The 22,594-nt window shown below is 41.9% G+C and overlaps 1 protein-coding gene and 1 long non-coding RNA gene across 2 annotated transcripts; both read left to right on the top strand.

Annotated features, from left to right (window-relative positions):
* Positions 1-4: 4 nt before the first annotated feature.
* Positions 5-4,650, top strand: LOC139804425 (uncharacterized). Its single transcript, XR_011729382.1, has 2 exons — positions 5-1,337; positions 4,400-4,650. It is a non-coding gene; the product is annotated as an uncharacterized lncRNA (long non-coding RNA).
* Positions 4,651-6,041: 1,391 nt separating this feature from the next.
* SPTY2D1 (SPT2 chromatin protein domain containing 1) lies at positions 6,042-21,629 on the top strand. The gene is made up of 6 exons (XM_071761627.1): positions 6,042-6,218; positions 13,118-13,232; positions 14,657-16,303; positions 17,057-17,210; positions 17,849-17,926; positions 18,187-21,629. The coding sequence occupies exons 1-6, from the start codon at positions 6,159-6,161 to the stop codon at positions 18,281-18,283; spliced, it is 2,151 nt and encodes a 716-aa protein (XP_071617728.1). The 5' UTR covers positions 6,042-6,158; the 3' UTR covers positions 18,284-21,629.
* The last annotated feature ends 965 nt before the right edge of the window (positions 21,630-22,594 follow it).

The following is a 22,594-nucleotide window of genomic DNA, read 5'->3' as shown; positions in this document are numbered from 1 at the left end:
GCCTGGAGCTCTGCTTGTACCTGTCTGCACCTCCAGCAGCCTCAGAGTGCCAGCTCCTCCTTTCTGTGCACCTGGAACTCCATCTTCTCAGAGTTTGTATTCCATCCAAATACTTGGTCTCTTGGTTGGGAGCTCGGGTGAAATGCAGAGGGGTTGTTGGGAGCATTTCCCAGCACTGAATGATGGATCTGCTGGGAATGGCTCACTGGGTCATCACACAGCCCATCTTATCCAGGATGCTCTTTCCAGAGTCTAATCCCATCCTAGGGGAAAGCCCTTACACCTTTGCAGTCTGTTTTACATGTGTTGTTTGATATTCCAGTAACATCTGGGCACTATGGCTGCTGTTCAATGTATAAATACTTTTTTTCCACATTACTGTGATGCTGATTTTTGTCTAATGTGTTTTTTTCTTTTTTATTTATTGCCTTTTTTTTAGCAGCTTAGGAAAGGAAGTTGTTCTCATAAAACAATCCTTGCTTTGCATCTTATTTTCACATTTATTATTAATATATTGCTTGTTTAAATACCTTCACCTACTGTCTATGTATCTTTATGCCATATATTATAGAGGTTTTTTTTACCTATTTCCCATATACTTGTATGTTTGGATATTTGACATGCTTAAGCAACAGCCACTTTCAAGATACTTTAGCTACCTAACCCATTAAGTAAGCTAAATACCTAAATTAAATATAAGTATTTCCTTCTTTTTTCCATTCTTAATCTTTTTCTTCTCCAGTTGAGAGAACACTTTGCAAATACAGCTATTCCACCAGCCAGTGTTGTTCAGTACCATATCCTCACTTTTTGGCAGACCTACATTTTCTTCAGGTAATGGAGGGTTTTGTGAAGATGTTTGTATTTTCAGAAGCAATGTCCTGGTTTCATAGGTGGTCCACAAGGCCCAGTTCTTCACCCTTGCTGACTTTAGGTCACAGGCAGCCCCAGAGAGCTACACGGCTGCTGGTTGGAGCACAGCTGTGTTTGTTTGCACTTATCTCTGCACCAGAAAGTTTCAGTCTTTGTTTAAAGAATGAAACTAAAAATCAACCCAAAAGCCCCAAGGCAGTTACTTGAAATCACTTTTAAAGACTAGGGAAGTTTATTCCTTGGCATCTTAACTTTGTTTCTGTCCCATGGTATTTTGTGATTGCTATGGATTTGAAATATATGCTTTTTTTGTTTGTTTTTTTTATGACTGGTAATTTTAATCACGTACAGAGGAATTCACATTCTCTGAATTTAGTTTGTCCACCTTGCATTCCTGTGTTAGGAAGCTGTACCTGTTCCATGACCAGCTGAACAATGAGCTGCTCCAGCTAAACCTGACACATGTAAGTACCTAGAAATTAGTGTCAGTGAGATTACTTTGCTTAGAATAACTCATGTTAAACAAGCCCATTTCCAGCTCTGATTAGGTAACTGCTCTTGTGTACAGCAGAAAAGCCACAGGTGACAGATATCTTGGGTTTAGAAAGACTTCTTACAGCCTCACAAGCAAGTCACAGAAAAACATGAATGGTTAAATACAAAAATGGGTGTAAACTGCACCCAGGGTACATTCTTAACCTTTAAGCAACACTGGATGCATCAAGCAGAATTTTCCTGGAGTGTCTCCATACCACAAATTTGATATTTTCATTAAATTAATTTGGATGACAGAACAGAAAACCTTGTTACCAAACCCACTGGCTGGGAAGTGTTGGAGAATAGGGCTAGGATCTCAATGAACATGGCAAATTAAAGCAGGGGAAAAGAAAGTGACTCAAAAGAGATGCAGGCTGTGGAATTACTGCTCTGATAGCATCACTGTATGATCACAAAGTTGGTGCAGGGATCAAAAACTAAAGAGTCAGCCACACCACTGCCAAAAAAAAAAAAAAAAACCCCAAACAAATAGCACCAGGGGATATATGAAAAGGAATATTGTTTGCCAGGTAAATGAAGCTATTCTTCTGCTATGTCTGGGGCTGGTAAACTTTCAGATGGAGCATTGTACTCTGCTTTGGCTAGAACAGAGAATTACAAGTCTTATGAGAAGCCATTGGAGGAATTGGAGTGGTTTGTCCCAGAGAAAAGGGAGACTCAGGAGTGGGGCTGTAAATATGTGCACTGTATTTCTAAGGGAGAGGGCAATATACTCATCTGCTGAAAAGGCTCAGTTGGAAAGGAGATCTGGGTTAGTGTGAGAAATAGCTTTCTCATGATGCAGATAAAAAAACAGCAAGAGAGAGATTACTATGGGGTGTGACAGCCTTGGTTTTTGAGTTTTCAAGCACAGATTGGACAAGTGTCTGTCAGAAATTACCTAAATGTAATTGATCTTGTTTTTTGGGTGGGAGGAAGGAGACCATTCCCATTCCTGGCTTTCTGATACCACTGACTGGAGACAAAGGTTATAATTTAGACACCTAAATTACATGTCTAAATTACACATTGTCAATACAAGCTGATTATCATCCTAAGACTCTTGCTTCCCAATTCTGTTTAATAAATCATTATGGAAAAAAAATCCTAGTGGTCAATAATTCAAATTTTTGCAGCTAGAAAGTAGGTTGGCACATCCTATGCAAACTTGGTGTCTTCAAACCTCTGCTTTCCAAGTCCCAGACTTCTGAGCACATGCTGCCAGCTCTGATAACATTTAGCTTATGATCTAGAAACCTCTCTGTAGGACATGAGGATAACTTGGTTTAACAAAGGCCATATGGAAACACCCATTTAACTTAATGCAGGAAGGATGCTGGATGAAAAGGGAAAAGACACAAATATTACTCATTCAGAAAGTGCTAAAACTCAGGCTCTGAACAGGCTTTGATATTTGACCTCTACAGATGCTCTGTAATTAAGACTCTAATCCTTTAAACACTCAGACACACTTAACTTAAAGTTAACAGGATTAGTCACATGCCTGAAGTGTGCATGGCTTGAGCAAACACCTGTTGTTCACTGTTAAAAACTTGCAACAAAGATACATCCTGGTGGAGTATTGCTTCATATTTCCTGAGTCTTTTCTAAGCAATTCTTGTCCCAAGTAATTGCCTAGTGTGGAGATATTTAATTAAAATAATATACCAAGTCCCTGCTTAAAAATATGTACACAAAAAGTCGATCTGAAATTTTTCAGAGGCAGAAAATACAGGTTCTTGGGAGATTTCAGAGGAGTTGGTCTTGTTTTCAGGAAGTTTTAAATTCACTTTTCAATTCTTTCAAAGTAAGTTTGAGGTTAAACACTCACAGAATCAGACAGACCAGAGAGTTACAAGAAGAGGAGGAAACATTTTCTATCTTTGTGTTTATTTAAAGAAATTCAGTTTGAATTAGAAGTACAAAAGTTGTTCCCTCTCCTTGCTGACAGATCAGCTGTTCCTGGGAATCCTGGCAAGCTTAGGCTGGATCAGTTAATCACACTGTAAATGTATGCAAAGATTATCAAGGCTGAGCACAATTTGGGAAGTGATTTAAGTACCAGGAGGACAGAGGTGTGAACACACACAGCATGGATGTTCCTCTTTGTTCTTGCACATTATGACCATGAGCCAGCAATGTGCCCTTGTGGCCAAGAAGGCCAATGGCATCCTGGGGTGCATTAGAAAGGGTGTGGTTAGTAGGTCAAGAGAGGTTCTCCTCCCCCTCTATTCTGCATTGGTGAGGCCACACCTGGAGTATTGTGTCCAGTTCTGGGCCCCTCAGTTCAAGAAGGACAGGGAAGTGCTTGAAAGAGTCCAGCGCAGAGCTACTGAGATGATTAAGGGAGTGGAACATCTCCCTTATGAGGAAAGGCTGAGGGAGCTGGGTCTCTTTAGTTTGGAGAAAAGGAGACTGAGGGGTGACCTCATCAATGTTTTCAAATATGTAAGGGGTGAGTGTCAGGGAGATGGAGTTAGGCTTTTCTCAGTGGTGACCAGTGATAGGACAAGGGGTAATGGGTGTAAATTGGAGCACAGGAGGTTCAAGTTGAATATCAGAAAAAAATTTTTTACTGTAAGGGTGAGGGAGCCCTGGAACAGGCTGCCCAGGGGGGTTGTGGAGTCTCCTTCACTGGAGACATTCAAAACCCACCTGGACACGTTCCTAGGGGATGTACTCTAGGTGGCCCTGCTCTGGCAGGGGGGGTTGGACTAGATGATCTTTCCAGGTCCCTTCCAACCCCTAGGATTCTATGATTCTATGATTCTATGATTCTATGATCTGCCAGAAAAAAAAAAAAAAAGCCAAGAGCCCAGACCACACCAAGGTGTGGGGCTGCTGTGTAACATGCCAGGTCCGGGTGTAAGTGCCATGGGTGCAATCTGGGAATCCTGGCACAGCTCAGCATTGCTTCCTACTGCCCTATAAAATGTCTGCAGCACACATTTACACAGTGCTGTCATTTCTCCCATCGGGCCTGACACAGATGTGTCTTCTCTGCTGAGAGACGTGGCAGTGTTGTCACAGACAAGAAGAGGTAATGACTGCAATTAAAGGTTTCCAGACAACTGCAATGGCATCCCCTGGCCTGGTCCTAATTCCTCTTTTAGATGCAGGGAGAGATTTTCTCCACTCATCTTCAGCACAGCAGTAAAATAAAGACTGCATTTAGGCAAGTGCTTCTGCCAACAGGGACCAAAGTAAATAAACATAAAAGCTGAAGAGCAACAATCATCACTCTGTCAGTACTGTTGTTGTTATACAGGAATCTGAGTCATAATAAAAGGCTTCTGAGGAAAGGGCGCAGTGGAGATACAAGAAATTCAAGATAGATGGTGGAAATTTTAAAGAACCAGAGCAGCAATGGGGTGGCAGGCAGGGCTCCCAGTAAATGGCATTGTGTCCTTCATGGTGGCACTACAGGGGTAATGGAGTGCCAAAAATTAAGGGGGGAAATGGGGAGCCACTCTCTCCCTGTAAAGAGATTGTCTAAAAAATCTTAAAATTAAAAAATACTTAAACTGATGGTTTAAAGAATGTAATTCAGTAAGAGGGTGGAGATCACAAGGGGTGATCTAGTCAGAAGTCAACAAGTCAGTGCCGTGTTTTATGGAGATCAGAATTCAAAAGGGCAGAGTTCACAGAGGACAAGGGGTTAAATCAGACCACGGACCAAGAGAAAGCAGTGGGAGATCGGGAGAGCGTGTACCCCACACCGAGATCACAGAGCAAACATTCCAGAAACAGCTCCAGACCTCCTGTAGCTCAAGAATGACAAAAGCCCCGTGGGTCCCGTTCCTCCCCTCCATGGGGGCCACACTTGGGCGTCTGCAGCGGGGCTGTCAGCTACACCAGCAACATAAAGTGACTGGAAAGCTGAGGAAACCGGGGGGATTGAAAGGGAAGAGTGCAATGGCGATGGTAAAAAAGAATTTCTGGTACAGGACAAAATGAAGGGGGGGGGAAGGGGGGAGGAATCTTCCTCTGGGTGCCCAGGGCTGTCCGAGATGTGGATCAGAGCAGTGTTTGTCACCCGATGTCAGGGAACATCGGAGGCGAGCTGACAGCCAGCCCGTGTTGCTGCACAGTGTTGTGGACCGTCAGAAACACACCCAGAAGGTTCGGTTCGGTTGGGTGACCCGGCAGTCAGAGCTCCGTTCCTGCAGCTTTGCGGGGACACCCCCCGCAGCCCCGCTAACCCCGGGCAGACCTCGCACACCCATCCCCGCTTCGCCACGGGTTTGGGCCCCTCCGGAACCCCCCCCCCCCACACCTCACCCTCCCCTCAGAGCCCTCAGCGAGCAGCCGTGCAGACAAATCACAGCGCGGTGGTTCGGTTCGGTTCGGTGACACCGCCCCGCATCACAGCTGCAGCTGATGCGGGGCAGGACGGGGCGGGGCGGATCTGCCCCTTCATAGCGCGGCTGTGCCGGTGCCCCCAGCCCCTCCGCTGTCCCCGGGGCTCCCACGGACACGGACCCGAACCCGGACACCGCCCCACGCCCCCCACTCCATTCCCCGGGACGCGTTTCCTGCGGCGGGGCCCACGTCACAGAGGAAGTGACGCGCGCGCAAGGTGACGCCGGCGCGAGGCGAGGTGATATAAGGGGTAGGAGGAGGCGGCGGGCGGAAGGGAGCGGAGCGGAACGGAACGGAGCGGAACGGGGCGGGAGGAGGGGAGCGGGGAGGAGCAGCAGCAGCAGGAGCAGGGCGGCTGCTGCCTCGCCCTCCTTCCCCAGCCAGCCATGGATTTCCACAATATTCTCGTCATGGCCTCGGAGCAGCAGGGACTGAACTCGGTGCCGGTGAGCTCGCGGGGGCCCTCACAGTCCCGGGGTGACTGCGGCCCCGAGGAGACGTTTCCCGGCGCTTCCCGGAGCTGGGCCCGGTCTCACAGGGCCCGGAGGGGTTTGCTCGGGCCTCTGCCCCGCGCCCCGGCCCGCGGAAGCCGTGTCCGGGCCTGGCTGGTGCCGGTGGAGCCTGCCCCGCCGCTCCGAGGCCCGGCCCGCCCGGGGGTGCGTGAGGGCAGGGGCCGGAGAAGCTTCAGGGTGCTGGGGGAGAAGCCGGGGAGAAACCCAAACCCGAAGCCGAACCCTGCCAGCGGGTCCGGGAGTGCTGGGAGCTGGGAAGGGGCAGGGGCAGGCGGGGACTGCGCTTTCTTGTCGCCCAAAGTACCGAGTTCTGAGAGCGAAACCCCGGTGCGAGGGGAAGGCGGTGGTTGCGATTAAAAGTCGGATAAGGCTCTGTTTGCTCTGGAAAGAGAAGTCTGCCACGTCTCAAATGGGAGTCGGAGACAAAAGAGTGACAACTTCTGTGTGAATGTGCTGCCTGTCCCGGTGCCTTTGTATCCAGTGCTGAGGAATCGCGGCAGCTCTGTGGGGATGTTTGGCGAAGGGCGTTTGAGTTTGTTGTTAATATTATCCGGAAGGTTGTATTTTAGCAGCTTGTATTTTATCTCAAGCTATGAGTTCTACGTTGATTCAGCCTGAAATCAGCCACTGGCTTGGCTGAATGGAGTCTGGCAGTAGGAAGGGTCTTTGGGTACGTTTGTATACTGGCTTCAGTCCTTTGGCAGGACCCGAATTGTAATTGCTTGTTTGGATAAAAAAAAATATTTTCTCTGATAGCCACCAGCTAGGGAAACTCTTTTCCTGTGTGTTCTGTGCCAGGGCTCTGTGTTTCTGTGGTTAGCTTGCTCAAACAAGGGTAAACGAGGGGTAGTTGTTTTTAGCATAAACTATAGAAAACCAGAAAAAAACAGAGTCTCTAATTCAGACAGTACTGAAATGGAGGCACTTGAGAAGTGAGAGTGCCTCAGTCTCTGTGTCAGCAGTAAAACTTTGGTTAATGTTCACTGTGATGAGTTGGTAATACAGTCCAACCATATGGTACATACATGGAATTCATCAGGTTCCATCGTGTTACTCTCTGGTATTTAGCCTGGTTTAGTTTCCCTCTAATACTACATGGAAATATGATTTGTAACATAGATATGAAAGTATTAAATATATGAACACTTCAAGATACTTAAAGGCCTGTTTTGTAACTCTAAAAACAAGTTGTTTCCAAATTGTCATAGAGTTGCTGTAGTTCTTGCTTCAGGAGTTTAAAACTTTTACCTTCTTAGTTTTCTCACACAGCTTTAGTGGACTGTACCACTGGTTTTTGTCACGGATAATTATAAACCATGATGATGAATTGATGACATTCTCTGTTGCAGATGTGATGATGGAGGGAGGCAGTTCAGCTTGCTGTGCAGTGGATGAGGGTTTTGCTGTTCTTTTAAAAAAAGGCAGAATTAGGATTTGCTTTCCTGATTAACTGAGAGGGTGAATGCAGCTCAAGCCATAGCTGAAGCACTTTGTTTGCTGCTGTTCTGGCATGCTGGTGGTACAGCCTTTAACTTAGCCTCTGAGCAAAGGCAGAGCTGCACTTGGCACTGCTTGAGCTTATCTGCAGCTTTTAGGCTTCAAAAAGAGGGCCTGTGGAGACTTTCTGGGTAGTGGGTGTCCAAGTAGCTAGACTGGATTAAAACTTTTATGTAAAATATGTTCATATAATAATATGGTTAATCTTAATTGTTTTTATTTAAAATGCCATATAGACTAATTGCAATTTTTACTGGTATGTAAAGTTAACAGGTTTCCAAAGATGTTAGTTCATGCATTAATTGGTATATACCCTGAATTTTGTTGAAGCTTAAAACAAACTTTACAGTGCAGTAAGCATTCCGTGCATGTTATAATGAAAAAGAGTAAAATGCAGAAGTATTATGTATATCTCAAAGGTAGAAACTATAGAAAAACTCTGTTAAAGAAATAACATGGTCTTGTATCATAAAAGAGGAGGCAGTATAAACCAGGTATTGCATCATGTCCCTCTGAAAATGGACCTGCTTGTTCATCTCCCTATGGAAATCCAGATTCAAAAGGAACATTGCTGAAATCAGCCTTTCAGTGCCCTGCTGGATCCATTAGGTTTTGTTACTAAATACAACAGTACCCATATCAACTGGTGTCTAAGCTGTTAATGATGAATTGCTAATTATTGTTACAGTGGCTGCTGATAAGAGCCCCAGTTTTTCTCTGATCATGTTCCACAGGGGCTTTAGTTTTGTGTGTATCTTGCTACCTGCCCCCCAAGTAGCAGTTTGTTACATTTCAGTGTCATCTTCCCTTGGTTAGACATGATACAGGTTATGAGAATTTATGCTGATTTCAGTAAGATTTAAGTACTTTCTGTGTTACTGTTTTTTTGTGAAATTGGTATACGCTCATGCTACAAGTTTGACATATTTGATGTGGTAAAGCACTTTGAGATGCTTACATCAAAGATATTCTTAAAAATATCAAATTCTGTTGCAGTTTTTTAAGAAGCACCAAGCACAGTTGGAACCAACTAATTCTTATTTCACTGCGTTTCTGTTGTCATCAATAATTTATTAGAAATTATCTCATTGCTCTCTACTGCTTTTAACTGGGGATGAGTCTTTGCTGTACAGCACTTACAAGAATTCTGATACAGAGCAGTGTGAGTGGCTCTCAAGTATTTTTTGCTGTTGAAAATTTAGACTCCTGCATTACTGTGCATTGTGTGGTTAAAACTGGTCTCAAAACAGGGTCTAGAAATTCTAGAAACATCAGTGTCCACAAAAGAACAACTGTAAGATAAACTGTAAAAAGTTGTGAGGGGTGAGGAGGGCTTTCACCCTTAACTTGACTGAAGTTGATGGTTAAGTTGCAGCTGCTTGCAAGCACTGACAGAAATGTGTAAAACTTTCAGGTTTTCCTATTCCTGATCTTTTCTTTTTGCATAAGTGGGTGAAAATGGGGGCTACAATACTACTACATAAAGTTTGCTTTTACATTTTTTTTTTCAGTGTGCAGCAACATGTAACAGAAGAAACTTCTGCATTTTTTCAGTTAATGGCTCAGCTTTTGTGTTTGGTCAGCAGCTGCAAAATCTTAAGAAAATTATTTTTGTGTTTTTAGGAGTCAAGTGTATATCCCTCTTAAAATTTGTTTTGGGAGATGACAACTGTTAAAATACTGATTCCAGGAAAGCTTTTCCTCTGGTAGGGGTTGTTGGGACCTGAAGAGAGTGAAGCAAGTTGGAGCGTGCTTGGTTTGCTTTGTCAGAGCTGGATGCTGGTGACAGTGCTGGGAAAGCTCTGCAGGCAGCTGGGGAAGGCTGAGCATGGGGTCTGGAGAGCTGAGTTAGCAGAGCCTTTTAGGCACAAGTGTGGGGTGATAACAGAAGCCCCTGGGCTGTTAAACACAGATGCCACTTATCAGTTTGGGAAGCTGCCTTGTGAGGAACTTGTATTGTCACATTGCAAGGAGTGACACAGACAAGATGCTTGGCTTGATTGAGTGAACAATTAGTGATGTTACCACAGAGTTATATCCTGTGCAATGCTGAGGAGGAAACGGGAGCTTCCCCTTGGAGAGAGCTGTGTCTTGATGAATTGTAAGAACAGTAAAAGTGTGGCATTGTATAGGGGTCACACCTTGCCAGTGAAAAACAGGAAACAAAAAAGCAACCCTGTGAGAAACTGGGAGTTGGCCATGCTGAACAGAAGTGCCTCTGTCTTCCCATTGCAGAAATTACAGCTGCACTTGGTGCTCTCCTTGAGAATCAGGTTTGGCAGAATGGATGGATCACTGGATCTTTCCCTGCTGCCTGTTTAGATATTGATCATGGCCCCAGGCAGCACTACTTCCCTTGCTTGTGTCTGGGGGTAATATTTGTTGGGGTCAACTGCTGAGTCAGTGGGGTCTGAACCTTTTGGGGCTTCATTTGGATGCCACAAGCTTACAGCAGTTTTATGAAACATGTTTTACAGTCCAAGAGGTGGAATTTGAATGCTGACATAAAGCCAGCTGCAACTGTATCAAGATTGTGTGGCTTGCTTTAAAGTCAGTCATTTAAGAGCAAAACTTTAGTTGCAGATTGCACTGTTAAACTTGTGACCTTCAGTTTGCCTGTTAGCAAACCTGTTGACTATACCCTGACACCCTGCATTTAAGGGATAGATGTCAATATATATCAGATATTTTATACACAAATCTCACAAGTCAGTGTGTGTGAATGTACAGGCACACACAGTGTGGTCTGTTTGTTTGTTTTTTCTGTGTTAATAGCAGTCTTTTTAATTCATCTTTTTGTTTTGAGGTATAATTCCCAGAGAAAAATCTGCTTCTTGGTCAGTCATGTAACTTTGTATGTCCACTGAAATGCTTTATTCTGTCTGTAAGTGAAAGATTAATAATATTTTGCTCTGTAACAGACTTTCCACCCCACTCTGAGAGTACTGTTGGTCAGATCCAGGGAGAGCCAGTTACTGGGAAGGTAGCTATGGCAACGTTTGCAGGGAAGAAGATAAAACTGAGAAACCTCAGGAGAAATACAGCTCACTGTTAGGGAAAAAGCTTGTCATTTCTTGAGGGTACACAATTGAAAGAAGGCACTTCCACAGCCTTTACTCTTCCCTTTGTGTAAAGCAGTGCCCACTTAGTGTATCCCAGCAGTGTTTGGTTAGAGTTGTCACCAGGCTCTACCTAGAGAGATAATCAAGGTTTACAGCTTGAGTGTTCTGGGATTGGCTTGACCTGTTCTCTCTGAAAGGCTAAAAGCTAAATGTTTCTGGTTTACTGCTGATTTAACCAACTTGGCAATAGCTACAGAAGCTAAAAAATGTAGCTTGGATGATGTAGTAGGGACATGTACCAATTTAATCTGGTTTACCTGAAATCTGAGGCATGTTCATTTGCACTGTCAGCAAAATATTTGATTCGTGCTTGTGGAGCATGTGCATGGTCCAGTGCTTTAAAACTAAACTTAAACTGGTTATTTTCTGCTGTTTCTAAATAAAGGTGAGCAAAACTTTTATCAACAATTGACTCAGTACAGAAAACAGGTATTCATTTATAAGTTGCTAGGCTTTGTTTTCAGCTGATAGTCAATATCAATAAATGCTACAGATAGCCTTTTAAATGTTGACTTTTGTACAATTTGCCACATTAGTGACAGTGAGAAAGCAGCATTTCTGTCAAGCTGCTTTACAAACCTGCCCCTGGATAGGACTGTTGGTTGTAGTGCAGCAAAACAAAGCCTGAAAACTGCTTCCCCATCACTTTAATTCTTCCTAAGGCTTCCTAGCAGGACAGATAATCTGCATTTGTCCCTGCTCTTCAGAAGCTTTGAAAGGTGCTCCTTAGGCCTAAAACTGTTTGAGTATCATTTAGATTGGAAAAGACCCTTAAGATTAAGTCCAGCTGTTTTGAAAACTTAGTTTTTAAAACCTCTGTAGACACTGAATAGTTAAACAAAGTTTTACTGAATTAGCTTACCAGTGGCAAAACAGAACATGTGTAACTGTAGGAGTAAGATAATTTAGGTATACATTACTAATATCAGTTATACTATAGAGCACCTCAGACTGTGCCTAAGGTGTGAATTTGCTTCAATGCTTTTCTGAAATGATTTTTACTCATCATGTGTAGAGTGCTTTGCTACTCTCTCTGTTCTGGTTCAGATGGAGCATGTCAGATTACTTTGAACTACTGAGTCAGGAGCTATGTTTGAGCAAAAAATGAGAGGCAGTTCTGCATTGTGGTTCAGGTTTCCTGAAATATTTGGTCTTGGAATACTTCTGGTATAAATAATAAAATGTTGGGAAGGGAAGAATGACATCTGTCAAAAAAAGAAGCCCAGCTGCAGCTGTCTCCTTGTCCTTTAGCTAGTCCTAACTATGATAATTAATTCTAATTATTTCAATTGTAAATACCAAAAATTGTTCACTTCTCTAAGTGATAAGGATTTACAGAATCAGTTCCCAGACTGATAAATTATCTTGTGCAGAGGTGAATCTTGGTAAATGAGCTCACCTGTAGCAGTCTTCATTGTGATACAGCAACATGTCAGGTTTTACAGCTGCAGTGTCTTTATAATTTTGTTTTAGTAATTTCAGAAAATGCAACATAGAATTGTAGAATGGAATGGAATTGGAAAGGGACCTTTTAAAGGTCACCTCAGCCAACCTCCCTTCAGTGTGCAAGGACATCTTTAGCTACATCAGGCTGCCCAGAGCCCTGTTCAACCTGACCTTGTCTATTTCCTGGGGTGGGATATCTGCCACCTCTCTGAACAACCTGTGCCAGTTTTCTTGGCAAAGTCCATGTAATGTTTTTGTTAGCACCAGCTCAGCATGCAGTCCAAGTTACTGAGGCAAAATTGTGTCACAGCCCAAGGGGAGATCACCACCATGCATCCCTTCTGCCTAGCAGGGGAGGCTCAAAGAAGGCTCACCCAGGCTTTCCTATTTATGGGATAAAGTGGTTGGCTCCTAGGCAGGTTACAAGGTGGAAAGGTATTCATGAGACTCCTTGTACCCACAACTTTATTTGATCCTTGATAAATGAGTGTTGGAAAAGCCACCTGCTATTCCTGTATTGATGCATGCTTAGTGATCCAAGTCCATGTTATCAGTGCTCACTGTGTCATTCTGCTCCTTTGTGGGACCTGAAAAAAGTTTGAAAGCAGGGGAGTTGACAGCCTGGATATGCTTCAGGCCTTTGCCTCCTTTGCAGCTGGTTTGGCTAAAGGGTCAAACACATCTGTTGGGCTGTTACACAGCTCCTCAGTATTAAAAACTAGATTTTTATACTTTAATTTATCTGACCTATTTCTTTGTTCTTTGCAGAAAAGGTACAGTTTGGCTGTTGGTCCTCCCAAAAAGGTTCCAAAAGTCAAGGGTGTAGAGTCTGCAGCAGTGCAAGCATTTCTCAGACGGCAAGAAGAAGAAAAAAGGAAAAAAGGTAATAGTAAAAAATATTTCCTTTGGGAGACTTCCATTCACTCTTTGAGACTCAACTTATTCAGAGCTCTTGCAAATACAAGGGCTGTTGTTTCTGGAATTTATGCACATAGCTGAAGCTGAGGGAAAGCCAGGACTAAGTAAGGACTAGAGGTGTTTGCCTGCTTTCCTAAGGAGCTAAATCTTAATCAGCTACACAGGCATTTACTGTTAGAGATTGAGGAATAGTCAGAAGTGAAGGAATACTGCAAGAAGCCATCTAGACTTTTGGTAACTTAGAAAAGCTTTATGTGAAAAAATGGTAAGAGCTCCTGCTGTATTTAACCCTAGTATGTCAATATAGTCTGAATTTTAAATTGGTTTGGCAGAGGCTTTGTTAAACCATGTTTTTTTCCACTGCATTATGTTTCCTTTAAATAGTCTCTAGAATAAATTAATCCTGCATTGCTTCTGATGTAATGTTTTGTTAAAGATAACCAAACCTGATGGACTGGGTGGCCCATGGTATTCCTGTTCTCCTGGGTCACTCATGAAGCCTGCTCCTTGTCCCTGCTGCCATGCCAGCCAGAAGCAAACTGAGATAAATTCCCCATATCCATGCTTGCACACCCACTCTGAACAATCACAGCCCTGGACAACAGAGTAACATAGGCAGGAGCTGATACCCTTAGAGGCACTCACAGCACAAGTAGCCCACTCTATTTTCTAGGAATTGGTGCTTTTCCTGAGTGTTTCTTGTATTTGACCTCCGTTCCCTTGGTCTCTCCACGACTGGGTGTTCAGGCCTCTCCAGCTTCTTCAGCCTAAGTTTTGTCAGCAGATCACAGACAGACTAAAGATAGAGACTGTGCTTCTGCAGAAAACAGATTAAAAAATCTTCAGTAAGAATACAGGACAAACTAAAGATAGGGCTCAGGGCTCTATCAGTCCAGTGCACTGACCCAGCCTGTTTCTATCCCTCCCCTACACCCTTCTACACATACACTCAGCCTGTTTTCCAATTCTTATCCCTCCCAATACTCTTTATTTCCCTCTCTTTCCTCATCTTTCCTTAAAATTCTGATAGTAAATTTTGTTCTGACTCAAAATTCTCTTGCTCAGTCTCAGAACTCCTATTACCCAGAGATCCCATCAGTCAGGTACCTCCTCATACAGTACTTCTCTGTAATTTGCATAGCATTCTGGAGGGGTGCTTCAGTTAAACAACTTCAGTGTGTTTTGCAGTAAACATTTGGCTTAATTGTTTGCCTTTGATTTTTGGAGTAGCTGATTCACCTGGGTTGGCTTGCACCAAGAACAGGTCTATTTTGAATAGCTGCTAGCCAGATACCCTTAAACTACTGTCCTAAGTGGTTTATCAGTGTGGGGGAAATTTAAATAAAAAGTAGTGCTTTTGGATAACTTTCCCCTGGTTTTCTTTTACAGCACTGGAAGAAAGAAGAAAGAAAGAAGAACTCTTGGCTAAGCGTATTGAACTGAAACATGACAGAAAGGCAAGAGCTATGGCCTCACGAACAAAGGATAATTTTTATGGCTATAATGGCATTCCTGTTGAAGAGAAGCCTAAAAAAAGGAGGACTTGTGAGAATGCTGCCCAGGCTCCAGAGGCTGAGTATGCAACAGATGATGAAACCGAGCAACTCAAATACTGTCAGACTGAATCTGAGCATGAGCAAGATGAATATGAGAAACCATCCAAGTTTTCAGGGAAACCAAAGGCACCTTCCAAAAGTGCACCAGCACCTCTGAACTTTGCAGAGCTCTTAAGGCTAGCTGAAAAAAAGCAGTATGAACCAGTAGAAATAAAAGCAGTGAAAAAGGTGGAAGAGAGACCCAGAACAGCAGAAGAGTTGAGAGAGAGGGAGTACTTGGAACGCAAGAACAAAAGAATAGAAATACATAAGAAAAATGAAAAGGAGATTAAGAATACAGGGGTGTCTGGTTCTTCAAAAAAAGTAATTTCTCAGAAAGAATCTGTAAATGCAAAACTTAAAAGCTCATTAGATAAACATTCCACACCAAAAGGCAGTCTGTCCTCTTCTATGAGTGGTGCTGATAAGAAATGCAAAGCACCAGCACTGACTGAGAAACACTCACGGTCCTCATCTTCCTCCAGACTTGAGCAAATGGAGAAAACCTCACAAAATGGCTCCCTGAAGAGCTCGGCTGGTAGCAGTCACGCCAAGTTCCCTGTCAATGGTACTGGAAAGCCTGGCTCAAGCTCTCATGTGCCACCCCCAAGACCAGCAGCCAACGGGGCTCAGAGGCCAGCAGCTGCTAAAGAATCTGGCCTGAAAAAGTCTTCCCATACAAAATCAGGAAATGCTGCTGCCCTTCAGCATGGAATCAGCTCCAATGCAAAGCGATCGGGCAGCAGCTTAGGAAAAGGAGGACCTGGACATCCAGGTGGTGGCCCAAGTGCGGGACCTGGGCGATCAAGCGTCGGTTCTGATGTAGGACCTGGAAGGCCAGAAAGTGGCTTAAGCCCAGGAGCCAGGAGGATGGGCAGTGGCTCAGCCCCAGGACCTGGAAGGCCAGGAAGTAACTCCAGCCCAGGACCTGGGCGACTGGGCAGTGGCTCAGGCATGGGACCTGGAAGGCCAGGGAGCAGCTCCAGCCCAGGACCTGGAAGGCCAGGGAGCAGCTCAGCCATGGGAGTTGGACGAGCAAGCTTGGGGGGCACTGGGCCAGGAAGGCCAAACAGCAGCACAAACACAGGACCTGGGAGACCAGGCAGCAGCACGGGTACAGGACCAGGAAGGCCAGGAGTCAGACCAAGCACTGGACCTGGGCGACCAGGCAGCAGCTTGGGAACAGGACTGGGAAGGCCAGGAATCAGTCCAAGCACAGCAGCCAAGCGAGCAGGCAGCAGCTTGGGAACAGGACCGGGAAGGCCAGGAATCAGCATGGGACCCGGGAGACCAGGCAGTGGCTTGGGCCCAGCTGTGAAACCCAAGTGCACTGTGGTGTCTGAAACTATTTCTTCTAAAAACCTTGTCACGAGACCTAGCAATGGACAGGTCAATGGAGCGAGGCCTTTTCAAGGGCATAGACCTGTGTTACATCCACAAGGTATAAAGCTCTAGAGCAAATAACTTTTTTGCTTAGTTATTTGTTTTGTATTTTTTATTTATGTCTGAATTGGGTTCACTTGAGGCTCTTCAACTATTTACAGATGCAGTTAGGAAGACTTGGACAAAATACTGTATTTGCCTTTTAATGAGTGCATTTAATAGTAGGATGTTTTTGTCTACTTTGCAATGGTTTATTTCTTTTTACCAATTCTCATGTTCCTTGAAATAAAAGCCTGGGAAGTATTGCATGAAAGAAAGCTGAGCAGCCCATGATGGATCTTGGTACACAAATGCTGTTTAGAAGGAAAGGAATTGGAAGTTTTCACTTCCCACATTGCTTGATCATGCTTAGTCTTTAAAATTTTGTAGTGCCTTAAATAACAGGTGCTTAAAATGGTAAATGAAAATTAAAACCACACAGTAAACCTGTGACTGATATTTAAATGATTTGGAAAATTCACCTTTATCATTATTTGAGCAGTTCTAAACATCTCTGTTATAAGAGAAACACTGTGGAATTTAGCAAATAAATGCCTAGAAAACCCTGCACATAGACTTCTGATGCTGATATGTGATGTTCCACAGCTCAACTCAGTATTGTCATTTACTGAGTTTCTGAGAATTGCAAGTTAACTTGAGGCAGAAATTTTCCTTCTTGAAGCCCAGTGTTGTAAAATGTCTGTGCCCAAAGGAGAAGTACTGTTAAATTATTAAAATGTTATGCTATTTTTTTTACTCCTTTGTTATTCAGGTCTTGGTAGACCACCTATTAGTTACAAGAGACAAATAGAAGATGATGATGATGAGTATGACTCTGAAATGGATGATTTCATTGAAGATGAAGGGGAACCCCAAGAAGAAATATCAAAACATATTCGGGAAATATTTGGCTATGACCGGAAAAGGTAAGAAAAATGCCAGTGTTAAGGTATTGCAGAACGTGCAACAGAACAACAGGAATTAAGGTCTAATTCAACAAATAAAAACGTTTTACAAACAGGGAAAAAAAAATTTACACTGCAGAAATGTAACAAGCATTGGAATTGCTTCTATGCAGAAGGAACCTTGAGTTTTCACAGTGCCTGTCATGGTGTTCTCTGAAGCAACAGCATTTGATACAATAGGACACAGTTGGAAAAACAACAGAGCTCCTTCAGTGTCTCACTTGTATAATTCAGATCAGCTCTCCTATTATTGGATGTTAAAATGCTTTCTGTAGCAGTGTGCAGTATTTCAGAATTCATCAGATGTAGCTGCCTGTACATGAGCTGCTAAATGTGGCACTGTTGGTTGTTCTGAAAGAGGATCTAAGTTGGTGTGAGTAGGTGCTGGGACATGTAGGCTCTTATTTGGCTTATTTAAATACTTCTTGTCTGACAGTAAGGTGTAAGAAAGCAAGCATTTTAAGGCATGTAACTTAGATTCTTTCAAATCATCAGAATCTGTGTTTGGCAAAGTAATTATTCAAAGAAGGAATGTGAATAACTGAACTGTACATGATAATGTTTTCTTAGTGTGCTGAAAACTGATATTTAATTTCCAGATACAAAGATGAAAGTGATTATGCCTTACGTTATATGGAAAGCAGCTGGAGAGAACAACAGAAAGAAGAAGCTAGGAGGTATGCCTGGATTTAACTCAAAAAGTGGGAAGTTTGTTTATTCTTCAAATAATGGGACTAGGAGTGGGTATTTGCTGCTTTTGTAGCAGAGGTAAATAAACCATACCAGTGTTTATAAGAAAGCTGAGGTAAAGATGGAAAAGAAATTGCCATTTAATTATTACAGTAAATAAATCTCATAAGCTCATTCTCATACATTACAAACTTTATTATAAGCTTCTTGAGCAGCAGTGTTTAAAGGATTTTATCTTATTTGGCAGCTTGAGACTTGGTGTTCAGGAGGACTTAGAAGAACTGAGACGGGAAGAAGAGGAACTGAAGCGCAAGAGGCAGTCCAAGAAGCTGAGGACTCGTTAACTGATCTCTGCTGTTGACTCTGTTCATGTTCCTGCTACCCTCTGCCTCCATACATCTCTTACTCTACTTCAGTTTCCATTTGCTTGTTAAGAGGGCAAAAGAATATTTAAAGGGATTAAAGTACTGAGAAACAAGGCTTTAGTTTGACCTAAATAAGATATTTATTTTTAATACTTGCCAAGGTTGGTTTTTTATGAAGAAATTAATGCACTAATGCATATTAAGTGGAATAAATTTAATAGATGTTTCCATTGATTAAACCAGTTCAAGATGCCAGCAGAAATATTGACTAGCTATGCACTGACTTGGAACTGTATGGGCCCATGCACCAGTAAACTAATTTTGCATTTGCTTGAAAGAAAAAATAGCATTCTTCTGCCCTGATACTTCTTGAGACTTAGAGAAACTGCTTTATATCCTACTCTGTCTCCCAACTTGAGCCTGAAAGTATTGAAATGTCATCTTCTATACAGAAGCAGCTTGGGTGTAAATTCAGCTGTTGTCACAGATATTCAAAGCAATAAATTGCTGCATATTTTCTGATCTGAGGACCCATAAAAATAACTCAGACCTCTTTATATTTCTAAACAGAAAAGTGCTTGTCCTTTGCAAATTGTATGGATATGGCCAGATGACTGTTGGCTCTTCCTGTGTCTGGAATTCCAGTGCCAGTCTAATTCAGTATGAAAAACACACCCTGAAAACAGGAATTTCTAGTGTTTGTATATAACTTGTGCTTTTGGGCTCAAGTATATGCTTGGGAATTCTTTTCCTGCCGTGTAAATCTTCACATTTGTTTAACAGCTGCTGCTGCTTTTACAAATTGTGTATGGTGCACATGTTTTTTCTTGCATTAAACATCTGATGTGTTCAATGATTTAAAATGTGAAGCAGTCATTTATCTAATGAGGTTTACTATTTAGAAAGCACAGCAGAGTTAAGTTTTGTTAGAATGTATTTGCAGCTCTTCAATATTAATTTAGTGTCCACTAGTTAATACTTGTGATTAATTTTATCAAACCAAAAATCTAAAATTTTACATATAGCAGGAGAGTTAGTTCAGTTATTTACCTTAATGCCCATATTTGCACATTATTTCTAACTATGCACTTAAAGACTGTTTCTTTCAGTAACTGAATTTGTTTACAATCAGCACAAGATTCATCTGAGTCTGCAGGAGTTGTACTGAGAGTCTGAAGCTCAAATCTGGTGCTGCATCTTTGATTCCCCCAGGCTGCCCTTCAAAGTTCACTGGTATCTCCATTCAGTTTTGCCTCAAGCTCCAGGACTCTAGTGATAGGGCCTTGGGCTTCAGCTGCTGAGGCACAAGAGCACGTTTAAAGCTTAGAAGTACTTGGAAAAGTACAAAAGGGCTTTGGGTGTCCAGGGGAGGAAAAATTAAAGGAATATGAAGGAAAGATTACCTTGCTATAAAATGACAAAGGAACCTTTCCTATCAGGGGGCTGTTCTTAACAGTGCTGCTTCTAGGAAGTAGTTCAGATAGAGAACTTTAAGGAGCAATCTCAGAAGCTGCTGAAGTTTAAACATCTGACTCTTAATGTAAGAAAAAACAGATTTGCCTTTTTAAGACGTTTTCTGTCTACAATATAGCATTTCACTGCCTCAGTAAAACACTGACATGAGTAAGCTGTTGGGATAGATTCTAGAAACTAATTCAGTATTAGCTGACAGGGAGCCCAGATGCAGATGCCATCATTGCTTCTCTGTATTTTTAACTTTACTGACTAACAATGCTCTTTCTCACTGTTATGCACTTGAGATCATGCAAGATGGTTGAACTTGCTGCTTGTCTGAAAGTGTGTTGTATTCACTCTGCTTCATGGGGACCATCTAAAATTTTCTGTTGCAATTCCTAAAATTATCTACTCAAGACAATGCTCACTGGGACCATGATCAAGATACTGTTTTTTAGTGGTTTTGTGGGTTGCTTTGTTACTTTTTTAATTCTCTCTATCTGGAGAAAAGGCTTTAAGACTGTCAAGCCAGACAGCTATGTCAGTTGTGAGCAACTTACTGCCTGGTTGGGGTAAACTCTTTTTGCTCTTAAAAAGCAAAAGAAATACATTAATTCAAAATAGGATCATTTGGGAATTAAATCTGCATTTCAGATATAGATTAAATAAAACCTGGTTATTTCATCACCTCATTATTTAACTGTGCAAGATCAGTTGCATTTCTTAATCTGTAAAGCACTTTGTCATTGGTCTTTCAGATGGTGACTGGAATGTACTCTGCTATCTTCCCTAAGACACTGTATAACTTCCTTCACACAGTGATGATTACTAAAATTTTGTCTTTCATACAAAAAATTACCCAAGGATGCATTTGTAATCTTACAGACAAGAAGTACTTTCTCATAATTGGCATGGGATGCTAATGTTTTTTAAATTTTATACAAATGTTTGGGTTTTAATGTGTTTGCATTTGCTGCGTATTTGTAAATCACCTAGGAATTAACTAAAATTTGGGGGTTTTAATTCCTGACCTTGTATCCAAAAACAGTTTACTGTTCACCATGTTAACAGTATTAATCTAATGAGAGTACTTGTCCAAAGTGCATCTGATTTTGAATTTAAGAAAAACTGGAAGAATTGCTTATATTGGTTTATGAGGATCTGATGTTAAGCTTGTGATTTAATTGTATTTAATGAAATTCTGCTTTGGTTTTTAGATTTTTAATTCACTGTTTGACAACGTGCCTTTGTTACTAAATTGTGTCAAAAAAATAATGAATGTAGGAATATAAAAAGGTTGGTTTGTTGGTTTCTGCTCTCTCAGATTCTATATCCTTGAACTTGAGTGTGAAGTTCCATACTTTTCATAAAACCCTTCCAGGTCTGGCTCTGATTGCACAATTACAGTAACTACTTCCATACTGTTAATGCTAAATCAAATGAAGGGCACTTTCTATTGAAGATTACTTTTTGAAAATGTATTTACACTTGAGCTGTATTTCACTTGACAGTGATCTCTTTTGGAGGCCAGGGTTTTGCATATCACAGGAAGCCTTAGTGTGCAACTCTGTGCTGTGCTTTAGAATAAAAATCTTTCAAGAAGTATATGAGATCTTTATGGAAATCTGGATTTATTTTTGTGTAAAGCCCAAAATATTGTCCAGGAGAACTAACTTTCTATTTTTTTTGCATTTTGTAACATAATCTAGGAGCTGATGCATATTTCTAGATATAGCATATTTCTGGTGACCAAAACATGTCAAAGAAAATAAATATATGGAGAGACTGGTGTTTAAATTGTGATGAATGTACTTCTATTTATTTTGGTGAGTGGGTGTGATGCAATATTAAAGTTTTGGTGTGTAAATAAGTGTGCTTCTAGTTTTACCATTTTTTTTTTCACTGGGGATATCGTGTGTACCATTGTCTTTTTACACAATGTGACAAATCAGGTTAAAAAGTCATACATAGCTGAACTGTTTTCTGGTGCTGTCAAAGTGTATACTTTTGCACACACCAAATGCATATAAGTTTTGCTGAGTATGTATACAATAAATTACAGGCATAAACATTTTACTGGTATTGGTTTACTTTATGGAAGATTTGTCTGAGTTCTTATCTGCTGGTTTCCTCTGTGTTGTTACATCCAGCAGCATTAAGCTGAATGTTCTCCAAGAATTATTCTCTTGTTTCCATGCAGCCAGCAGGAATGCATGAAAAATTAATGGAGTCACTTAAGTATTCAGAAAAGATCTGAAAATCGTTATTGTCTCTTGCAGTTTGGGCTTGTAGCATACCATATATTTGGAGGTGCATGTATTTTACAAGCAGAATATACATAAGTGTGCCTGCTGACTTTAACCTCTTGCATTTAGAGTGTGGTGTCTCATAAGCAGCATCTTTCTTGGGTTCATTTATGCCCATGTGAAGAATCTGCACCTCCTTGCTTGCTCTCTTCTGTGGGACAGTTTTCTGCTTTGGTAGGTGGAGGGGGCAGTTGTGATCAGCAAGTGCTGCTACCCACTTCCCCACAGCTAAAAGAACACACATCAAAATGAGCCCATCTGCCTGTCCTTTGGAATGGGCAATGCTTTATACACTTTTATGCTTACATTTTTTATTTTTCAGACTGCAAATTAGTGGTTTTTTTTCAGTGTCGTACAAGTATCTTGTTTCAAAGACATGAAATCTTAACTTGCTTGGGATTACCTTGTGTGGAATTTCCTTGATTTTTAATCTATACATGTAATCACTCATTATTTCAAAGCAAACATTCTATTCAGGTGGAGGCTGATTCTATGTTGATTGTTATCTAAATCCAGCCACTAAAGCTGT

Source organism: Heliangelus exortis, chromosome 18, assembly GCF_036169615.1.
Source record: "Heliangelus exortis chromosome 18, bHelExo1.hap1, whole genome shotgun sequence".
NCBI classification, from domain to species: Eukaryota; Metazoa; Chordata; class Aves; order Apodiformes; family Trochilidae; genus Heliangelus; species Heliangelus exortis.
Note: the sequence above shows the minus strand (reverse complement) of the source record. Positions and strands in the feature narration are given on the sequence as shown.